The sequence below is a fragment of the Carettochelys insculpta genome, chromosome 2, assembly GCF_033958435.1.
Source record: "Carettochelys insculpta isolate YL-2023 chromosome 2, ASM3395843v1, whole genome shotgun sequence".
NCBI classification, from domain to species: domain Eukaryota; kingdom Metazoa; phylum Chordata; order Testudines; family Carettochelyidae; genus Carettochelys; species Carettochelys insculpta.
In genome coordinates, this window is record NC_134138.1 from 167905553 (window position 1) to 167926294 (window position 20742).

The 20742-nt window shown below is 39.7% G+C and overlaps 1 protein-coding gene across 6 annotated transcripts in view; it reads right to left on the minus strand.

The window, feature by feature from the left end:
• The window catches only part of FHOD3 (formin homology 2 domain containing 3), a 639020-nt gene that overhangs the window by 123089 nt on the left and 495189 nt on the right, over positions 1–20742 (minus strand). For 4 of the 6 annotated variants that reach the window (XM_074988017.1, XM_074988015.1, XM_074988014.1 and 1 more), the window contains exons 12-14: positions 19959–20345; positions 16611–16736; positions 1479–1613 (exon numbers count right to left, since the gene is read on the minus strand). In XM_074988017.1, the coding sequence (XP_074844118.1) occupies positions 1479–1613; positions 16611–16736; positions 19959–20345 (648 nt within the window). The remainder of the gene's footprint in view (positions 1–1478; positions 1614–16610; positions 16737–19958; positions 20346–20742) is intronic. The other 2 variants (XM_074988019.1, XM_074988018.1) reach the window with 1 other exon arrangement.

The following is a 20742-nucleotide window of genomic DNA, read 5'->3' on the forward strand; positions in this document are numbered from 1 at the left end:
AACAACTTTGAGGGGCTCATGGAATGGATTTAAGATTTTCTTTTTTACTTCAATACTTACATGTTCTCATTTTTCTAACCTTAGAAACTACCTCCAATGGCAACACTACCACTGCATGTTTCTGGTGAGATGTGCAGATCTGTAATTCAAGCTGCCAAATGCTCTATGGCGGCTTTTTTGGTCTGGGAGTTTCCTTTGTGGAAGCTGATGTTGGCTGTCTCATGACTGCAGGCTGTAGCAATATGAAACCATTTGGAGGGAGAGTTTTGGAAGGGGCCAGAGGATGGGGTTCTGATTGCTTCTGTTTCAGAAGAACTTGGACAGCTTTTGGTTGCCAATTTTTCTTTTGTGATGCCCTAGTCCTTGCCTGCCTCCTCTTTTTTCCTTCACTGAACTCTTATGGAGCCAGAAGAACAGCTCCGCTGACTAAAGAAGGCTTGTGGTAACTTTGTTCTTTGTTTCCTATTTATGATTTAATAACCACAGAGAAAGTAACTTCTTTCACAGTGTCACTATAGGCACAATCAATTGTTTCCATTTGTTTAGATGTTTACTAAAACAGAAAATCCTGCATCATAGTACCCAAATTTACATGAAAATTACTGCCAAATTTGTATTAATATATATTCAAGGGGTATAAAATAAATGCTTTAAGTAGGAGATAACATCACTTTCCAGCCTATAGCATGCTATACTCTGACTTGTTTTATGAGAAATGCCCTTTCCCTCGCACCCCGATTATAACATAGAGAAAATTGTTTCTCATGCTCAGTTTGCAGAGAATACTTCATACGTGCCGGTAGACAAGGATGAGATCTGCTATCTGTGCAACTAACAAAGAAAGTAACCACATTTTTATATGTGGTATTTCAAACTTCTGAAAGCTCCCAATTGAGCATACTGAGTTTGAGGTCTTTGGCAGACTATTTAATTTAGAATTATTTGATTTCTGCCTTTTGAGAGAGACTGATATAAATTTTAACTCCATGTGCTTCATCCAAACTGTCATCTTTACATTAATGTCGGGGGCGGGGGTGGATTAGGCCCCATATTTTGTTTGTGTTCTTATTCTGAGGCCTTTGTTTTCTGTGAGTCTCAGGAGGCAAAGTATAAAGTGCAATATTTTGAAAAAGTACCAGATGCTCCTAAAGATGACATGTATTTAATAACTGAGGGCAGCCCGAGACCTCTCCCTCATACCTGTACATCTTATAAACACTGTGGTTTGAGGGAGAGTAAACTGGCTAGTGAATCGGGTCCTGTGCCATTGCCAAGCCTGTGTAATTGGCTGGATATGCACAGGATGATAGTGTCATTAAATGCTACAATTTATAATACCCTTTGTTTTTATATATCAATCTTTAAACATGTTTACATCTTGGGTCACGGAGGAAGAACACTGTAGTGTAATTTCCCTATCATTTAAGAAAGTATTGCATTAAGGCAATAAATCATTAATGAACACTATTATCTCCTACTTGAATTTGTTTCTCTCCTCCCGTTCTATCCTTTGCAACCTCTCTTCTCTCTCCTGCCGTCGCCTCTCTCTTTCTGCTGCCAAGGACTCTTGGTGCTGCCGATAAGATGATGTAAGGAGACCACCCAAGGCTGGCCTGCAGAACAAAGACAGATCACATTTCACAGTGCGACTTTTATTGATTACACAGACAGAAATGGTTAACAGTCATCACTCCTGAGAAATGGAACAACATGGAAATAGTCACTCAGAAATGCATCAAAACACTCATACAACATGCAATTGCTAAGTACTACTTCATTAAGGTGTAGGTATTTTAGAATTTTTTTATGTTAACTTAAATCTCTGAGGTGTATGCAAAATCTTCTTTAGAATTGTTCAGCACATTTTAATTGCAATATGACTTGACAATACACCATCATACCTCTAACACAAAGGACAAACTCCATAATGGGATGTGGAAATGAAAAAGAATGCAAGGCTTTGCTAGCACTTCCAAACACGTTATGCAACATTGCTTATAAAAGTTGCTGTACCATACACACCAAAGGAATACTGTACACCGAGAAGCTAAACTAAAAGAAGATAACAGAACTAACACTTTGGAATCTAAATGCAATTTAGGATTAGGTTTAGGATTAGAAGTGCTAACTGTTATGACCTTGGTTCATTAAAGGCACAAAGGGCTTAGTTTTGCTATATCAAGTTTATGATTTGATTGTTAGACAGTTTACAACCAGAGTGCAACAGTGTTAAACACACTAGGAATAATAGGTATCAAATCCTTAGCTTTTGTTCAACTGCCTGCTAAAATAACATCAAAGGCGCAAGCACAGCTGAGTAAGTTTCCAGCCAAACAACACAGTCCCTTTCATCAAGGATGAACACTAGCTACAGCTACTAGAAACCAAAGCAACCACTTGTGGAGGGTTTATCAGATGCTAGCTTTGCGAGATAGACTGCTGCTGTAATTAGTGGATAAGTTTAACGAGTAGTCACCACTGAAAGCAGATGTGAGTTCTCAAGTCTTTGGCCAGGTCTACATAAAGTTTTTGTACAACTATTTTGGTGAGGGGTGTGTTGTTCTACCAAAGTAGTTATATATTGATACAAATCCTCGTGTGTATGCAGTTATATGAATGTGCCTTACAGCAGAGCAGCTTATTCCTCTACTTATATGGAAATAAGGAGAAGACACATTTATGACAATATAACTGCATTCACACTAAGGGGGTAGCACTGCTTTAACTATACCACTACAGTACAAATGGCACACACTTTTGTGTGGATAAGCCCTTGTTAAGTTCCTAAATGATGGTAAGGTGAGCTTTGGAATAAAGGAATCAGCAGTTGTAAGAAAATGAATCTCTTCTCTGAAAAGTAACCAACCTGCTTAATCCTTTCAGAGTCACAAATTTAGCAGTATAAGAACGAATATACGTCCACTGCCTTTACAAACTCACATACTCTTCTAATTATCATAGCTCTCAGCATGCCTATCACTATACTATCTAGGCACTCAATCACTAGTGGTCACAGCTTCACAGGTGAGGCCAAGAGCAGCAAAAGACCAAATTTTTCCTGTAAAGATTTTTTGTGTGTCTACGTTTAGGCAGAGATGAATCCTGCAGAAGACAACTGTTTCAGTCACGTTGGCAGCAGGTCAGGGAAAGTGTAATTTCATGAAATTCAATTTCAATATGGCATAGGCCATCCAGATAAACATTATGTAATAGGGTACAGAACTTGATATCCTATAAGCCTGGCTTCTGGCACTCTGGCGAAGTTTCAGCAAAAATGCTGGATCATACTCAAAATCATAAAAAATTCCAGTAGTCTCCAGTACTACCTTCACCCTTTTACACTTCCCCCCCAGCCCCCAAAAGAGAGAATCCAGCTTGCACGATACATTTTTCATTGGAATGCATTTTAAACAGCTTATGACCTGTGACCCTTCAACCTGCCTTCAGAAGGAGGTTCAGCAAGAAGTAAAGATTCAAAAGGACACAGCTCTATTACCGAATGGAAATGAAAGGCTCTGGTGAATTATGGCTACACTCAGAGACTACTCTAAGAATGGGCAAACTGGGCAGTGTCTCCAGGTGTAAACGTCTGTAAATCAAACAAGAGAAATGGCAGGAACTGTGAGTTTTGACTCTGCCATTTGTTCAGTTTTGTTTTGTCCAATCACTTGAAACCCCAGGTAGCTGCCTTGAAGGCTGAAGGCTCAACATGCAGCCAAGTGCAGTTACAACTGAATGAAATCTGAAGAAACACTAGAAGCACATTAAGGGAAAAAACCAGACTGCCACCGTGAGACTGTAAGCTTTTTGGCAGGGAGTATCTTTTCACCACATTTTATGTCAGCATAAATTGGAACCCAAGATCTCTGACTGAGGTCTCTGGGCACGTAGTACAAATAAATAATACAATGAGTAATACAAATAATAACTATTTAGAGGATCAGGGACATACTTATGGGGAGACAAAGTGTTTAGTCTCTCACAGAAGATTGAAACCTAGATCTATCCCTGACATTCTTCTGTGAGATCTAGTGCGTTCACAGCCCAGGCATCATTAACATCAACAATTATAATTGTTAAGAACAACTCTTATTTGATGAGTTGGAATTAAGTTAGCTAGGTCAAAATGACAAGAGCTACCAGGCATCATGCTTGAGCGTAAGTTGATCACTAGCTGGGATAAAAAAAAAAGCACTCCTTTCCCCAAAACTATGACATAATATTTCCCAAAAGATGCATGGTGAGTGAGTGTATTATACCCTCTCTGTAGTGTACCAGGTAATGGCCCCTGTTAGACACACTAGTATGCTTCATAGAATGTTGCAGTCTTTTAATATGAAGTTTCCTATGCTCTGAAATATTATAGTCTAGAATTCAGTTGAATCAAACAACAATCCTGATACGAATTGTGACCAGAGGTGAAAGCAAAGGGTGCTCTCTGGTGCACATCTCCAGCAGCAACTGTTTGAGCCGTGACAAAAGCCAGACGAGAACTATATAAAGAGCTATTTAAAGGACCCAGGTTGTAATAGGACAGTGCATGTAAGAAATTTTAAGTTACTTTCACCCCTGCTTGTGACTAATATTTTTATAAGTTTTACTGTGTTTTAATAATCTTGCACTCAATTATGTGTTCAGAACTTGAAACCCTACGCTTCCGGCTTTTATTGGAAAAAAACACTGACTCCATGCAGCATACTTCAACGATGCTACACAGCAATCTGAAGTGATGCATGATGCTCAAAGAACTGTTTGAAAATTAGGTGCATACAGTACATGAATTTGTAGCTTTTTATGTTGGTAGAAAACAGATGGCTTAGCAAGTGGATGGAATAAAAGGGTAGGGTTTGTATGCACTTTGAATAATATTTAAAAATGATTTTAAAATGACAGAATTACTAATTACTAAAGTGATAGAAGAAAAATCTATTTTCATAATTACTAGTGTGATAAAAAGCAAACCTGTCACTTTAGTAATTATGCTCAAGGTAAACTTCTCCCATGCTGAAATCTCATAATGAGGTGTAACATGACCACACAGAATGCTTGAGACAAGTCAATAAATGATACTGGCATTATTACTGTTATTATCCACGTAGCTACAGAGAGGTAGCCGTGTTAGTCTGCATCTTCACAAACAAAAAAACAGTCCTGTAGCACTTTAAAGACTAACAAAATAATTTATTAGGTGATGAGCTTTCATGGGACAGATCCACTTCTTCATATATGTTAGTCTTTAAAGTGATACAAAACTGCTTCTTTATTGGAAGAAGACTTTGATATATAACAGTGGTTATAAATCACAAATACGTGATGGTGCCCTGCATTTTGAACTTGCCTGCCAACAAGCAGAAGAGGACAAGATGCGCAGGAGGAAGGAGAGACTGGCTTTCAGTCATGGTCAACATCCTCCTGCCATACCTGGAAACATCTGTCCTCACTGTAATAGAACTTGTGGTTCAAGAATAGGAAGAAGACAGGGGGGAGACAACAAAAAGGAAGAGAAACCATGGAGACCCTGGAAAATGTAAAAAATTCCACATGCAAGCTAAAACTCCTGTAAAGAAGGACCTAACCTAAATGAACCATTGCATTTGCTACAGTTCAAGTTCAATGCATCACATGCTGTGTTTTGTTAATTGTTACACATATATTTCTGTTTAAACATTTCAGGACAATACTTCTGTGATGGACCCTCCCTCCAAGCTTCATCAAAATTGGGTTATGAATATAAATATGCATATCTCAGGGTCGCAATGGACAAAACACCTCTTGTAACGTATTATTAATGTTATAATCTGCTGAATCTGAGTATCATATTTTGGTGCATGTATCATTCTTGTATGTGAAGTTAGAAATATGGAGTGAAAAAAACCAGAAGCTTGATATTCAAGGATTTTTCAAAATTTAACTATGACCAGAACCATTAATAGCCTTTATAAATGAGCCTTAATTATCTATTTTCCACAATATCCCTGCTTCTGCAGCTATGAAAATGTCATGAAAGGAAAACAGCACCAGACTACTAGCCTGAACAAGACCTCACATATGTCTAAATGTCTCTTGGCTCTGACATAATAAACCCACTGCCCAGCTAGAAAGAGAAAAAAGAGGACCTGGAGCTGCCAAGAGGCACATTGTTCTTCACAGTTACAGATATTATCTGTGTCTGACAGGATGGATTCAAACACATGTTGATATAACAATTTGTGAACAGACTAAACATAACTTTGGAAATCTTTACAAAAATGCTCTTGAAAGGAAACAAAAATTAGAGAGATAAAGCTACACATTAATATTTCCTTCAAAAGAGAAACTTGAGATGCACCAGAAGAAAAGGACTTGATTAATATCAGACTTTTAACTGGCCCGCAAGACGATGTGAAATGAAGCTACGCTGACAGGGTAAGTAGAGTAATTTAAGGTCAGTGACTATCTTTGACAATGGTCTGCAATGAATAAAGAATTTCCTCTATACACGGATGACTATTTAGAATGAAGATCTGGTCTACATACAAGTTTTGTACCAATGTAAATATTTTGTTTAGGGATGTGATTTTTCTACTCACGGTTATATCAGTATAGTCCCTATTTCAGCTGTATATATATAAATATAGAAGCACCTTATACTGATATAGCATATTCCCCTCCCCATAAATAAGGAACAGGTTAGAGTAGTATAAATGCATTCATATTAGGTAGTCTGCACTGCTTTAATTATCCCAGTATCGTTGAAGAAAGGACCACAACCCTGCAGGTGCACAGAGGTGCTTACCTTTAATTTGATGGGACTACTCTTGTGATTAAAGATAAGCAAATATGCAAATCTTTGTGGATCAGGACCAAAATTAGCAATTACATGTGTGCCTGAAATGCAATTTGCTATGCTTCTCTCAATGTACGTGCAGCCCACCTTCATAGCATCAAGACTCAATCTTCAACACATGCTTTTATCTATGCTTTGAGGCACAGGCCACAGCCATCAGACAACCGCTGAAACAAGCACTGTCATGTCCTGATGTTGTTTTAATACAGCAAGTTCAACTAAGCTGTGCCACTGCTTGAGAGAGAGCAGTTGCAAGTCACTGAATTCTGTGAGCAAATACATGCAAAAACAATGTCTTAGAAGATACCATTTGCACACTTGAAACACATGATTTCGTTTTAATTATTTAAGATACAATTACATCATATACGAACTGCAGCAGCACATTTTGCAAAGATAATGAAGTTTGGTAATATTAGACCCCTCTACAGCTTCCAAGCTATAAAATCTCTTTATTAGAAAGAAGGCATTGTCATTTTACATGAATTATAAAATGACCAGAGGAAGGTCAGAGCCTCTACCTCCTTAGATATTATAACAATACCTAGCACATTTCGGGTTTTACCAGACTATGACTACTAGTAAGTTTATTCTGTAAATTGTTCAGGGTTTAATTCAAATAATTTATTTTGAAACAATTTTCCTTCTGTTCTGAGAGAAACCTCAGTAGATTTACCATTAAAAATGGGGAAGGAGGGAACATCTAGTAAATACGGGTCCTTTTCATGCTTTTCAGGGGAAACATTAAAATTTCATGGTTTTGACCTGAAATAAAACTGAACTTGGCTTTTGTGCTTTATTTTTCCGTTCATTTTGTGTTTTTAAATGTGTAAGTTGAAGTTCAGTTGGTTGTGAAGATAAACCAGAAAAAGGCTTGCCCCAGACTCTGCTAACTTATACTACTGAGCTTAGTACACCTCTGCTCCTATCATGCTCTGTTCCAAGCGCTGAACTGGTGTTAAAACTAGAGGCAAAATTCTGTGATGAGCACAGCAGACCACTTCATGTCTATTCAGCTTTCTTGACTAAACTAAATCACTTTCCCCAAATGCTCTTGTTGGGAGTTACACATGAGTTCCTAATAGGAGCATGATAAGGAAGGCTGTGTAACCACCAGAGAAACACTTTCAGATGCTACCCACTGAGGCTACGTCTACACTAACACCTTTTTTCAAAAAGCCGGGCCTTTTTCGAAGAAACCTGTGGAGCATCTACACACAAAACGCACTCTTTTAATATGAAATCAAAAGAACGCAGAGCTTTCTCCAGTGGCCCTCTTCTGCTCCCGCATGAGGAAGAAAAGCTTTTTTCTGAAAGATTCTTTTGGGAAAAAAAGCATGTGTAAATGCTCCAGGAGCCCTTCTTTCGAAAGAGGAGTCCTCCATGGTGCCAGCCAGCTGGAGCGCAAAAATGTCTTGGCCAGCTATATTGGAGCTCTGTGCTTTCTGTGTCTGGCTGCCTTAAAGGCGCAGGGAGCCTTGGAGACCCTGTGGCAGGAAGCTGTGAATGCAGAGGAAGCAAAGAGCTGAGCTCAGCAGCCCCACTCCTTCACAGCCCCCCTGCAGTGATCGAAGTGACCATGTCAGCCAGCCAACTGCCCCGCAATCCCCAGGAAGCCAGCAGAAGGGTCCCAGGAGCCTGCTCAGGCCATCAAAAGGAGGGTCCTATCATGGACTGAACCTGAACTCAGGGACTTGATGGGCCTGTGCCAGGATGAGGACATCCAGAGGGCAACCACAGGCACGAGGCAGTATGTCCCTGTCTATGGCTGGCTGGTCACTGGCCTGGGGGTCAAAGGACATCCCACCCAGACTTTGGAGCAGGTCGCTCCAAGACAAAGGAGCTGCACCACAGGCGTGGCCAGGCCAGGGATGTGGACAGGCGCTCAGGGGAAGGACTGGACACCTGCACATTCTACTGGGAGCTGCATGGCCTCCTTGGGGGCAAGGACAGCTCTCCCCCACACCTGCCTCAATGCAGCACCAGAGGAGCCCCTTGTGTTGCTGGAGGAAAAGCCAGGCCCAGATGAGGACCAGACAGGACTGTCAAGCTGGACCACCCAGCTGGATCCAGAGCCAGACACAAAGGCCCCCTTAAATGAGAAGTAATCTGATAGGACCCTGGTGATTGCCATTCCCTTGGGCTCATCAAGCCAGGCAACCTTGAGCAGGATGTCCCCAGACATATTCAAGGGACGCACCCTCTGGTAAGTGCCCAGTGCATCGCACACTCCGGGGCACGGCGCAGGGCATCCGCCCCTGCCACGTCTAGAAGTGGGCCAGTCACACAGGCAATGGCCCAACCCCAGACACACCATTGAGGAGTGAGTCTCCAGCATGCGAGCATGTCCACAGGTGACAGCACCTGCCCCTGTGGACAGTGCCATACGCCACATGCATGTCGGGGGTGGGGGCCCGGGAAGGGCCAGGCTGCGCCCGGCTCACCTGCCACCCATGCGGGGACATCTCTGTGGCTGAACACCCCTCTTGCGCAATAGCCCATTACCTGGGAACGGGGAGGGGGCCCACCATGGTTGTCAGCCCTATCCCAAGGTATCATGGAGTCCATGTGCAACAAGACCAGAAGGACAAATTTAAGTAACAATGACCAGTTAATTGTTGTTGTGGCTGGCTGAGTGCAGTGGGCTATACTGGGTAGAGGAGAGAGAACCTAAAGTAAGGTAAAGGGGAAACTGCTCTTGGGAAAGCAATATTTTTATAGGGCAGAGGATCATATAATTTGTTTGGTTTCATACATTTCCCGTTTTTCTTTAATATTGAGATACAAGAGTGGCATCAGAAGTGCTGGACTAGAGATTAGCAGGGGAAAACTAGTCAAAAGAAGTTAATTTTGAGAACCTGTCAGGAAATGTCTTCCAATAGCTCTTCCCCAGTGGTGTAGTCAATTACAACAACAGTTAATTTCAGTAGAAAAGCTAAACCAAGAGCTGTTTATCATGCTTAATTATGATTTTTAAGAGGCACTAAAACAGCAGTTTAAAGATGCACCCAGATTGCCAGGAAATCATTTTTGCAGGCACCTGGGGACAGGCAAGTACTCCAGGAGAAAATATTTACAGGCTTTGTCTGCATTTCCTCCTTCAGCTTACAGTTTCACTCAAGGTAGCTGAAAAAATATCTCCATACCATTTTACACCAGCAGACTTGTTTATGAACATCTGTTACAAAATGACAATGGCTGGATAGCTAACCCTGATGACATGTTTTAAATCAACTGTATTTAAATATAGTGCAAATCAAAAAGTCCTAAACTGCTAATGAGACCATTGGATTGAACAATAAATATTCAACACCTTATTTTAAGAAAGTCCAGTGGGAATATGTGTCCTACGTCAAATAGTAAAAACCCACATATTCTAATAAAATTTAGGAATGGGACAGCTTAGTTGATAAAACAAAAATGAAAACTCATTAAAGACAATTACCACACCAGAATATTGGAAAGTAGCAAATTATATATATATAAAGAAGGCATTCCAAGAAATTACAGATTAGTAAACCTTATTTTTTTTTACCTTGTGAACTGCCTGAAATGGACATTAAAACTAGAACTATAAAACATCTAGATCATCAGAACGTATCTAATCAGAAGGGACTCTGGGAAGGATAATTGTGCCTTAAAAACCCTTTGGAACACCTCTCTCATTTTATCTGAATGAGGAGGCAGACTGTAAATAAATTAGAGGTGATGAAATGGATAAAACAGAATCCGCAAGGGTCAAAATCACATTGGGGAAGAAAGGTAACAATGGCTTAAGAGAGTGTCTGGGGGTCGCTACAAACTCTCAGGATCCACTCTGAATGTAGCTGAAGTGTGTGTCACCCTTGGATTCACATTCAGCATTGATGAACTGCTCTGCCCCCTCAGTTCTCCAACCTGGTGTGCCTTGCACAGTGTTTTGCTGTGAGAGCAACCACTCCTTGTGGGCTCACACACAGTCTTCAGCATGTAAGTTATTTTATGTCAAACTGATCACAGTCCTGCGAAAAGGGGTGACCATGGACACAGACCATTACACAGAGACCGCTTTGATGTGGTGACTTTAAGATAGAAGAAGGCCAGAGAAGCCACTCAAACTCTTTGGCAAAGCATACAGCAGACAATGCACAGACACACAAGTGTCACTGAGGAGTGCAGACTTTTAGTAAAGCTGCTGCTGCTGGCTTGTACTGCTCCAACCAATTTCATCTCCCAATCAACACTTGTTTCGATGCTACCCTGTGCCACTGAGCTCCAGTCAGTGTGCCTTCCCATTGGCTGATTGTTGGGAAGGTCAAAGCCAATCAAGTTCTGGCCAGGCCCTCCATCAGTGGTCAGGGCAAGACACACCTCTGTCAATGGGAAAGAATTAATCAGAGCAGTGTGGCATGGGATAGAGCTGGAGCCAAGTGCCTGGGTCTCCATGTGGTAGAGTCTGTGTCCATAGTGGAGGAAAGCAGAGGCCCCAGGAGCCAGGTATCAATGCCACTCAGATTTGGTCACATTGCCCCTCTGTCTTTCCAGGAGGTAACAGGCTCTGTCATTATACCTCTTATTGGCACTGGTTACTGTTCCTCCATCGGAACAGGTGTGCCCTGATCTGCCCTTGGTGGGCCAGGAGGGTTTGGCCACAGTGAGTTTGGCTGTCAGAACATGGAGTCTTTGGGATGTCCACAGTAAGAGCTAGGAGGTGTGTGACAGGGTTTCCTCCCCTACCTGAGTGGTTGGGCCAGATCCCTTCTGCCATCCTGCCAGCCATTAAACTAATTAAATTGAGTTCCATTATTTCAGCGCAGCGGGGCAGGGGGGCCAGAGGAGGAGTCAGCGGTTACAGCATCCAGACTTGCAAATGGCTTCTTAAAGAGCCACATGCTGCTCTAGAGCCACAGGTTGCAGGCCCTGTGCTCCACAGCTGGCTATCAAAATGATGCCACTGACGGCTTCATGGGCTGGCTAAAAATGCTCTGCGGGCCAGATTCTGGCCAGCAGACTACATGTTGGCCACCCCTGGGCTAGAATGTCACACCTTCTTCTGCCTCACGCATGCTCACAAACTGGAAAAGAAGCAATATTCCTTTTCTTTTCATAACATGGTGAGCTTAGAGTGTGCTGAAGTTAGTCTTCCTTCACCAGGATTCCAGAAGATGTAATACACACTTCACACACATGGTTATCCACAGAAGTACAGAGAAATGAGATGGAGGAATAATTTTTTAAGCAGGAGCTGGCAAGATATACAGCTGAATTTGCAAACTGTCAGAGTCAAATAGCTTCTCTTTCCACTGTACAATCACAGCGATGCTACCATTACCACCACCAACAAAATATGCTAAACACAAACTGTTACTATTGCACTGAATTATACAATTGCTTTTATTCAGTATTGACTTTGGGCAACAACTGGTTTTAAAAACACTTCCTTCAAACTCAATCTTGTTTTCATAAGCAAAATTCAGCCGAAGTTTTGAAAACTCCATCAGTTACATCAAACTCAGGCTAAGTCATGCAAGATAGTACTGAGACACACTCTACCAGAAATCATATATGAAGTGCTTAATAGGTAATTCTTCCCTAAGTGATAGGAAAAGACAAGGATAGAGAGGAGCTCAATTACGTAGTCCTTCAATAACTCTAAAACTGTAGAAAACTTGCCTGCCTCTTACCAAGCTTTGTTAGATTCAGTTTTTTACCACCAGGAGATAGGAAGCAGTGTCTACATAAGACAACATATATACCTCAGATGGAGGTCACTGAGAGGTTTTATGGTACCCTAGTTGGTGATTAGTGTAACAGACGTGAAAGGCCACTGTTCAATGAGCAAAATTCCACTCCAAGAATCTTCAGCGTGCACCTCTGCAAGTTATGAATTTCACAAGTCCATCAGAAAAGCCTGAGTCTGCCCTTTTTAGAATAGGACTGTTGCTAGAATTAAATGTCTTGTTCACCTGGAATGACAGTGCACCCAGCAATCATGTGCATGATATGAGATGAATCCCAAACCTTGAAGATGTGTGTATGCTACATCAAAACAAACTGGGGACTCAAAATCCTTCAAGAAGTCGTTGCCTATAATGGTGCATCTAACAATCAAAAGAAAGCTGTTAGATACACACTTTTCACAACTCTCACCTCCACCTGAGGGTCACACATAGAAGTCATAAATCAAGGATAATCACATTGATCTGAAACACTTCGTCAAAGACTTTTATGGCTTCATCCTGTAAGGTCCTGGGCATTCTGGCTACAAACCAGCAAAGCACTTAAGGGCATGTTGAAAGCTAAGTTAGAGTGCTTCGCTGGATGAAGGCCAGGGTGCTCAGGACCTCACAGGGCAAACCCCCATAAACATAAGTTATTCATTCTTTACAGATTCTTTAACAATTTCATCCCTGCTATGTTACCTACTCCTGCTTTTCAGATTCCCTCTGTCTCTTTCTTTCGCTTTGATTTTGGGACAGTGGTTGCTTCACAGCCCCTTGAGTTCAACCTACTGTAAATGTTGTTCTTTTTAATTTTGGTCATCTCCCAGATACATGACAGTAGGTGTTATACACTACATAGGCCTATCCTGGAATCTTTAGTCATATAAATAATGCTTATTCATGGTTATAAAAAGTCACAGGCTCAGGTCCCAGAAAGAAATGTGTGCATTACACTCACTCAGAGAAATGTATTCATTATTATTATTATTATTATTAGTAGTAGTAGTAGTAGTAGTAGTAGTAGTAGTAGTAGTAGTACATATCAGTAGACATTTTGATACTTAATATTTCATTGAATAACTAATCCACTTTTAATATTAGTTATCAATGCACATTTAAAATAATTTTTCCTACTGTTTCAGAAAACCAGATGCCAAGCAGCTTAACAAAATGAAGATTGCTTTCAAAACAAAGGAAGAGTCTACTGTACTTTGTAATGCTTAATTTACCGATTAATGCAATTTCTAGTCATTATATAGCTAGAACTATAGCTCAAGCACAGTACAAGAAAGAAAGACTTAGATTTGGACTGAGATACTTGGCCAAATATTGGCTGAACAATGACCAAAAGTTTCTCATTTGCAGAGCTTTGCAACCCTTCCTCAGCCAGGTCCCCAAAAGAAATCAATGCTGGGCTTAGAAATAAGAAAGAGTTTTGTTGCACAACTTTCTTCAACTGAGCTGAAGTCTGACCTGTATAATCATGGCTCAAACTGAAGGAGAAAATGAAGGGCTGACTGTTGCTTTTATGGCAGAAATTATAATATACATATGCCATGTGTAGAAGAGAAATCCATTTGATGAGTTGCAGAGCCAAGAGATAAAATGAATTCATAGCGTACTCTGAGCCACTTACATACTGCCCCAGGTCTACTTCTAACATATCAAAGTCATGAGCATCTTCAAAGAGCCACTTTACTTTTGGATATCCTGACACAGAACTTTCTTTATCCTCCCAACCCAATTTACACTCATCACAGGCAGTATTCAGTCCAGCATCAGTGACAGGTTATTGCCTGATAGGGCTAGAAATAGATTTATACTGCTGGAAGGTCCAGAGATGTCTTTTAAGTCACAACATTTATGCACAGATGTATTAAAACTAATAAAATAACACTTCAATGTATAAATGTTGTGATTTAAAATATTCCTCTGGATCTTCCAGGAATAGAATCAAGCCCTATAACACTAGCAAAATGGATATACAGCTGGACTCAATAGGCATACAGCTTGACTCAAAGGATTTTACAAACCTACATATAATGCATATGGACACAAATACATAAGTAATTACAGGACAAAAATGAAGGGATGTTCCCTTTGTGAAAGGTTTAAATTTAACCCTAATTTAGCAGTAATTTACTGCTGTACACTACACTTACAAAGAGCTGCTTTTAACTCTTTGAAGTAGCCCAGGTTGGTACCTATGGTACAACTTGGTCTACTAAAATCAAGCTAAAGGCATTACTCTGTGTCTGCACTGGGAAAATGATCAAGTCAGAGTAATGCCTGCAGCTTGATTGACTGTCCAAGTACAAATACATAGGTACCACTTTTCCTAGTCAAGACCAGGCCTCAGAGGGACACACCGAGCCCTAATTCCAAAGTTGACCTAGTTTTAGGTGTGAATAAAGAAGCTTTTCATGGACCTAATCCCAATGTCTACTACATATGCAAGACAAGTATTACCTTCCCTCATTAAACCTGTTCAACAAGCAACTAGAAAAAAAACCTGTAGTTTTTACAGAAGCTTATTACTCAAAAATCCTCAATAGACTCAAAATCACAGGGTTTGTTTGGAGACTTTGGTTCTAGTTAAACATGACAATGATTTGACCCAGACTGGGAAAGACAAATCCAGCAAAGCTGCTATAGGAAGATGAGCAATGAATTACTGTTTCTTTCACCATGCATATATTTAATGTAATTACTCACTTGAAAGCAGGATTAAATCAATACCTTGTGCTTGGAAACATTTACACACGCTAGTCTGACTTATACCAGACGGTGGAAAGATTCAGTGAAATAAGAAATCAAAAATATAACAAAGGGAACACCAATGAAAATTAACGAGGAAATAATTAAATGAAAACCGAGAAATGTAAACTCAGTGGCATGTACACTAAGGACCTTGGGGAAAGATATTTTAGTATGTTAAAGCACAGGTACATCGGCTAATAAAAATTCACAGACAAATTCACAGACGGAGCAAAAATCTGCACTAACCCAAACAGAGGCTAATGGCCAAGTTTATATTTCAGGTTTGGGGTAAACTAGGCCTTTGTAAGCTGCTAACTTGCAGAAGGCTTTGGAAGAATTAGACGCCAATCTGGAAACAAGTGAATCTGAGCCCATCAAGCCCTGTTGGAAATTATTTAAGGTTAACTGGTCTTGACAGCAGCATAATTAAAGTCTCCTACCTCTCTCTCTTCATCCCAGCACGATATCCTTTGGAGTTGTCATTTACTTTCAAGCAGTAGCAGTAAGTTGCTTTCTGGTGGTCTAAACCTCTTGCCAAGTGGCATTTCTTGCACATATCCATAACATTCTTTCTTTCTGTATTTTTCCTACATACCTTGGTGGACCAAAGCTCACCATGGTATTTTGAAAGCTTGTAGACTGACTTTTTTAAAGTTAGTTGTAGGTTACTATGTTATTCCCTGACTTATTCTGTAAAACCTTTTGCTTATGATTTAAAAGCAGTAAGATAAATGATGCATTTTCAAGAAAATTAAGGGCCAAAATTATGCCACCGGGAACTTGGACATTGTAGAGTCTGATGAAGTTAGTCTGGATCTGCCTTATTGTAAATTAAACTAGAATTGTGTAAGATGTTTCAAACATTGGAAAAAATAAAATTTGTTCTAATTAGCTTTTCAAGTATTTAAACTCTCTTGTAACCATTGGAGATGGAAGCAGTAGCAATGGGATGGAAATAGATCTGGTTGTTACAGTAATTTAATAAAAAGCCACTTAGAATGATGTAGGGAGAAAATTTGTTTTAATTAGCCTTTCAAGTACTCAAACTCTCTTGTAACAATTCTAGATGGAAATAGCAGCAATAGAATGCAAATTGATTTGGTCATTAAAATAGCTTCACACAAAATCCACTTAGAATGACTGAGGGAGCAAATTTGTCTTGCTCTGGGTAAATTCTCTCTCCAAATGTTAAGATCTGCCTCGGATAAATATTTTAAATACAAGTACAACCATATACACAGTCACAACCATTATTTCCTCCCTTTCTGTATGTAGGCATAATATTAAATGCAGATTTAATTACTAAGTCCTTTCTTACAAACCTTTCAGATTTGGTCTCCTGAGGTGGTGACAGAGTTGTCCCATAACGAGAAAGAGGTGTTGTAGGTGCACTTAGTCCAGAATAAGGTCTTGCAGAAGAATAAGAGTTGTTGCCATAGCTAATGTTTCTGGTTACCAGAAGAATAGGAGGCAGGAGGAAAAAAGGAGAGAGAAAGAGAAAGAAAATCAGTCAGCAAGCACACGTGGCAGCAAACCCTCTTTACCCATAAATGGGGAGAAAAGGATGTTTTACCCCAGAAATCCACAAAATTTCAGCCATATCCTCATCTTAATAAAGAAGTATATCACCTCACTTTAACATAACCCGTAACAAGGACATGCTTAATATTGGCCGTTTTAAACTGTTGGTATGGAGATTAAAAGAAGGATTACAGTGTTTCTTCACAGTGACAGCTGTTCACTGGAATACCTAATTGACTGCTCAGTTACTCAGGAATTTATTAGCTGGTTTGGAAGCTGATTATCTACCACTAGGAAAGAAACCGAAAAGATCAATGTCAGCAGTATTTGTTCCAAGTGAAATAAAGGAAAACACCAGTACGCCCCAAGTATTGTCAGGACACGGACTCAAATGACTGGCTAATGCTTATGTTATAAATGCAAAGCATCCAAATTCTTTTCAATTAAAACATAAAATATTTTCTTTACCCACCCTTTATTCCCCAACATAAGTCATAGCTTATGTGCCATTTCTTACGATGTCTGTAAGAAATCATAGCCACAGTTAAAAAAGGCTTGTCTCTGGGAGCAGAGCTTTAGGAATTTTTACCATCCATTCATTCTACTAGAAAAAAGTTTGACTTCAATGTTAGTTTGTTGATCAAAGAAAAATTGTTTCCAGGGCTCTTGGAATGGTCACCTCCCAAGAGCCCCAAGTATCAATGTCTTCATCCTGGCTTTTCTACTGAGCAGCAAGGGCGGCTGCACAGCTTTCATGTGTCCTTTAACTGCCCCACCATCATATGTAACCAACATGTTATGAGTACACAAGGGATGCTGTCTTTGGAAATGTTTTAACCTCTCTTTCCACTTTTTGAAGCATACAGCATATAGTAGTTAAATTATTTCAAGAAGCTGACCCACCCAAATGACAAAATTCCATGAACAAAAAGCACATTGTCATTTTCTTTTTTAACCACTCAGAATATTAAATATACATATTTTATTTTATCACTCCTCTCTTGCCTCAAAATGTGAACATTGCACAACTTCATTTCATTCACGTGTGCTACTTGGAAGTCTTGGTGTCTACTGCAGCTCCACTTACCCCTATCATTTGCTTATGGAAAACTTTTATATAAATGTCCAAATTTCATTTGGGCTTCAGCCTGAAGTACTGATTGCCATGACAAGATTTACACTGTTAGAGTAAATTTAAATTAGGAATCTTTTATAGGGAAGGGCCTTGGTATGAACAAAATGTATCATATTCCCTTTCTGTAGCCCCATGTCGATACATATGGTAAATATCTTAAAGAACTTCCAAACACTTATTTGTAAAGGCTTTATATACTACTCCAAGACTACAAAAATACACTACAAAAATTACTTCAAAGTACAACTTTGAAGTAAAGAACTTCGAAATTGAGCATCTACACACCCTTCTTCAAAGTTATACGAAGAAGTAGGGCACTACTCCATTCCCAGGAAAGGAGTAAGGACTTCAAAGGTGGGCACCCTACTTTTAAGTTAACTTTGCAGTGGGATAAGTTAACTTCAAAGTAAGGGAAAATATGTGTAAACTCTCTGCTGGCTACTTCGATGTAGTTCCTAACTTCAAAGTTAACTTTGAAGTTAGTTCCTAGCATAGATACACCTCAAATGGAGCAGGAATCAGAGGAAAAGAATTGAAATTCACCTTTCTAATCAGGGAAATGAAAGGGCCAGTTTGAGAATGCAACAGCTGTCACTGCACCCCTGGCAAGAGAACAGACTGAGAAAGAATATTCTGGGACTGTCTGTATAACCTAGGGCCTCTTTGGTCATACAGGCCTAAAGTTACCACTGGTCTTGCCTCTGATACAGATTAAATTGGCTGCCACAAACCAGTAACACCATCTTTACCTTTTCGTTTTCCAACTAAGAAATCAAGATAACACTACTTACATCTCTCTCATGGGGTGCTGTGAGAGTTATATGATCCCTGTGAAAGGGAAGGGAAAATCCTTTGAGAAAGGGAAGCGCTCTCTATGTTTCAAGTACTCTGCAGTGGACTAGTAAAACACTGTTCCTTTTAGAGTCTTTAGGGGCTACAGACCATATTAACTAATAAAAAGAGACTTCAACATCAAAGGTTCGGTAGTCTGTCAGAAGCAAATGAAGTCAACCGAAGATCGTACACTCCTTATCCCACTGCAAAGATAAACATCTACATAACTGTTAGTATATATCATACAATGGAGGTAAGTAGAGGACAAGGAAATGAAGTTACTTGTCAAATTTAACAATTTTGTACAACAAAATAATCCAAATAAATGTAAATATTTTATTAGGTAAGACTTTTACTATATGCAAAATATTTACCAATTGCATATTGAAAACACATGCATTGAGGATTTACTACGATGCTCAGCAAGGGCAGTATAACCACTAATCAGCTGTTAAACCACAAAGTGTTGTGAATGATCAATTATTTTATAAACCTATAATACTGTAAGTAGCTTATTAAATCTCACTCCAGTGTGTAGCTGGAAATTTTAAATGAAAGTGTGGTGTTTCCTTATTTTCACTTGTACAATAGCATTTTTTTAGGATGAAACCTATGCTAAATCTCTTGTGGCACACAGTTTGGAACTGCAGAAATAAAAGCTACGGCTGTAGCTATACCTAAGCGGGGCAATACAAGAACAGTGTGTGGGGGGGTGTAATCCTGGCCCCACTGAAATTAATATGAGTTTTGTAATTGATTTAATTGAAACCAGGATTTCACCCTACATTATTTTAGAGCCTAATTTTGATCTCACACACGCTTTATATTAGTATAACTCAATGATATCCTTGAAATTACTGCTGTAAATTAGATCTATCAATGAAGCAAAATTGATGCCCATACACGTTTCCCTCAAAAGATGCTTTTATAGTGTTTTTCTATTGTCACTTACAGGATCCCAGCTATTCACTACGCATCTTGAAGAGGAATAGGATGAAATAATAGCATCAAAGACCAAGGAAGGAGAATCAATCAAGTTAAAATATAGGCTTACAAGACTAAAACTAATACAGTATGTTCTAGAAACAATGCGACACAGAAGAATGTAAATAGTACAATAAAACTTTAGAAATATGTTATTAATTCCTCTAAATATTAATGCCAGCTGTACAAAATCTACCTGTTTTCCCTCATAACCTCTGAATCTTTTTCCGCAACAGTTGTTGGAGACTCTTCAAAGTCATAGGAGAAAAGGTGAAAAGGGCTATGTGGTACATAAGGCAACTTCTCTACAGTTGGAGACACCTTTGGAGTAATAGATGCTGATGAATTTTGGGAGGAGTTAAGTGAGATTGATGCAGGAGAGCATGATGATGAATAAACAGAATAATGGTGTGAGACAGATGTATCAGGCACCAAAGATGAGCTGCTGGATGGACTCTTGGCGTTAGAGTACGAGGGAGGCCTCTCGGCTTGAGAACCTGTACTCAAGACAGCTGAAGAATCAGAACTCTGATTCTCATTCTGAAGCATCTCATTTGCAACTTGGTTTATATCTGGGACCTTGCTGTAAAGGAAGGTGTGGAGAGGAGGGAAAGAGAGAAAAGGCAAAGCAGGAAAAGGAGAAAAAGGATTAAAAATCATAGTTGGGGGTGGGGAGAAAGTCCAGAAGAGTAAAATGAAAACTAAAACTCCGCAAATGTAGCCAACTGCCAACACTTTTAAAAAACTAACAAGCTCAAAGCTTTGTATGCTAGAGGGATTCTTCTTAGGGTTGGAAAAAATGTGGACTATTGAGATATGGTTTTAGAGGAAGGGAAGTGCTTTAACCCATGGTAATTCAGAACCCTGGAATTTAGTTTTCATGAGTCTTTTCCGCTACAGTTCTCTGTACTATCCTCAAGTGGCCAATTAAACCCCAAAGCAGCCTCACCATAATGGGTAATCAGCCCAACAGGAATTTA